The 871-nt window shown below is 45.4% G+C and overlaps 1 protein-coding gene across 1 annotated transcript in view; it reads left to right on the top strand.

Annotated features, from left to right (window-relative positions):
- slc30a5 (solute carrier family 30 member 5) overlaps positions 1–871 on the top strand; it is an 8899-nt gene that overhangs the window by 2914 nt on the left and 5114 nt on the right. The window contains exons 5-6 of the mRNA XM_017307745.1: positions 63–100; positions 260–478. Coding sequence (XP_017163234.1) covers positions 63–100; positions 260–478 — 257 coding nt within the window. The remainder of the gene's footprint in view (positions 1–62; positions 101–259; positions 479–871) is intronic.

Below are 871 nucleotides of genomic sequence, written 5' to 3' on the forward strand. Positions count from 1 at the left end.
TACTGTAAAAACCTTCCAGGTTGTTAGAAATTAGCATGCTAACCCCTCATGTTTCCCATCAGCCACTTGAATTTCAGGAACATCAACATGTTCCAAGATGGCTGCCATTTGAAGCCTTACAAAGCAGTTAAATAATGACCTGCTCTGATGACATGGATGAACTTTATGTCACACCATATGTTCAGGACTTYATCTTATTTATAAAACGTTTTTCAAAGTGAAGGAACGTGAAGTTGAGTCCTTGCATGTTGTTTCTGAGGATGTGTGTGTTGTTCCCCCGCCCGCCTGCAGGGCGGCGTGGTTCTGCTGGTGGTGTCGCTCTGCCTGAAGGTCGGTTTCCACACGGCCTCCAGGAAGCTGTCGGTGGAGATCGGAGGAGCCAAGCGGCTCTACGCGCTCGACAACCTGCTGTCCGCCGCCGTGATGCTGCCCTGGGCCGCCGTCCTGACCGCCACCACCGAGGTGACGAGCCGGGAGAGTTAGGGGCGATCAAAGAAAGAGAGGAAGATGGAAAACATTCGTCCTTTCATTCATCGCTCCTCCTTTCATCCTCTTTCATCGTCACCTCCTTCCACTCATCCATTTATCCTTCCCTCTTTATATCATTTCTTTGTTCCTTCCGTCTTTCATTCTTCCTTCCTTTCTATTCTTCTTTCCTTCCCTGTTCATTCCTGTCATTCTTTTATCCTTCATTTCATACATTAAATTATTCTGTCCTTTCTTCCTTTTTACATCGCTCTTTCCTTTCTCCATTTCCTTCTATCCTTTCCTTAATCCCTCGCTCCTTCCTTTCTCCCTGAATTTATTCATCCCTAAATCTTGTCATTCATCCTCTTTTAAGGGAAGGAATTTATTTGAACTGAAATAAAAT

This window comes from Poecilia reticulata, linkage group LG12 (genome assembly GCF_000633615.1).
Source record: "Poecilia reticulata strain Guanapo linkage group LG12, Guppy_female_1.0+MT, whole genome shotgun sequence".
Classification (NCBI taxonomy): domain Eukaryota; kingdom Metazoa; phylum Chordata; class Actinopteri; order Cyprinodontiformes; family Poeciliidae; genus Poecilia; species Poecilia reticulata.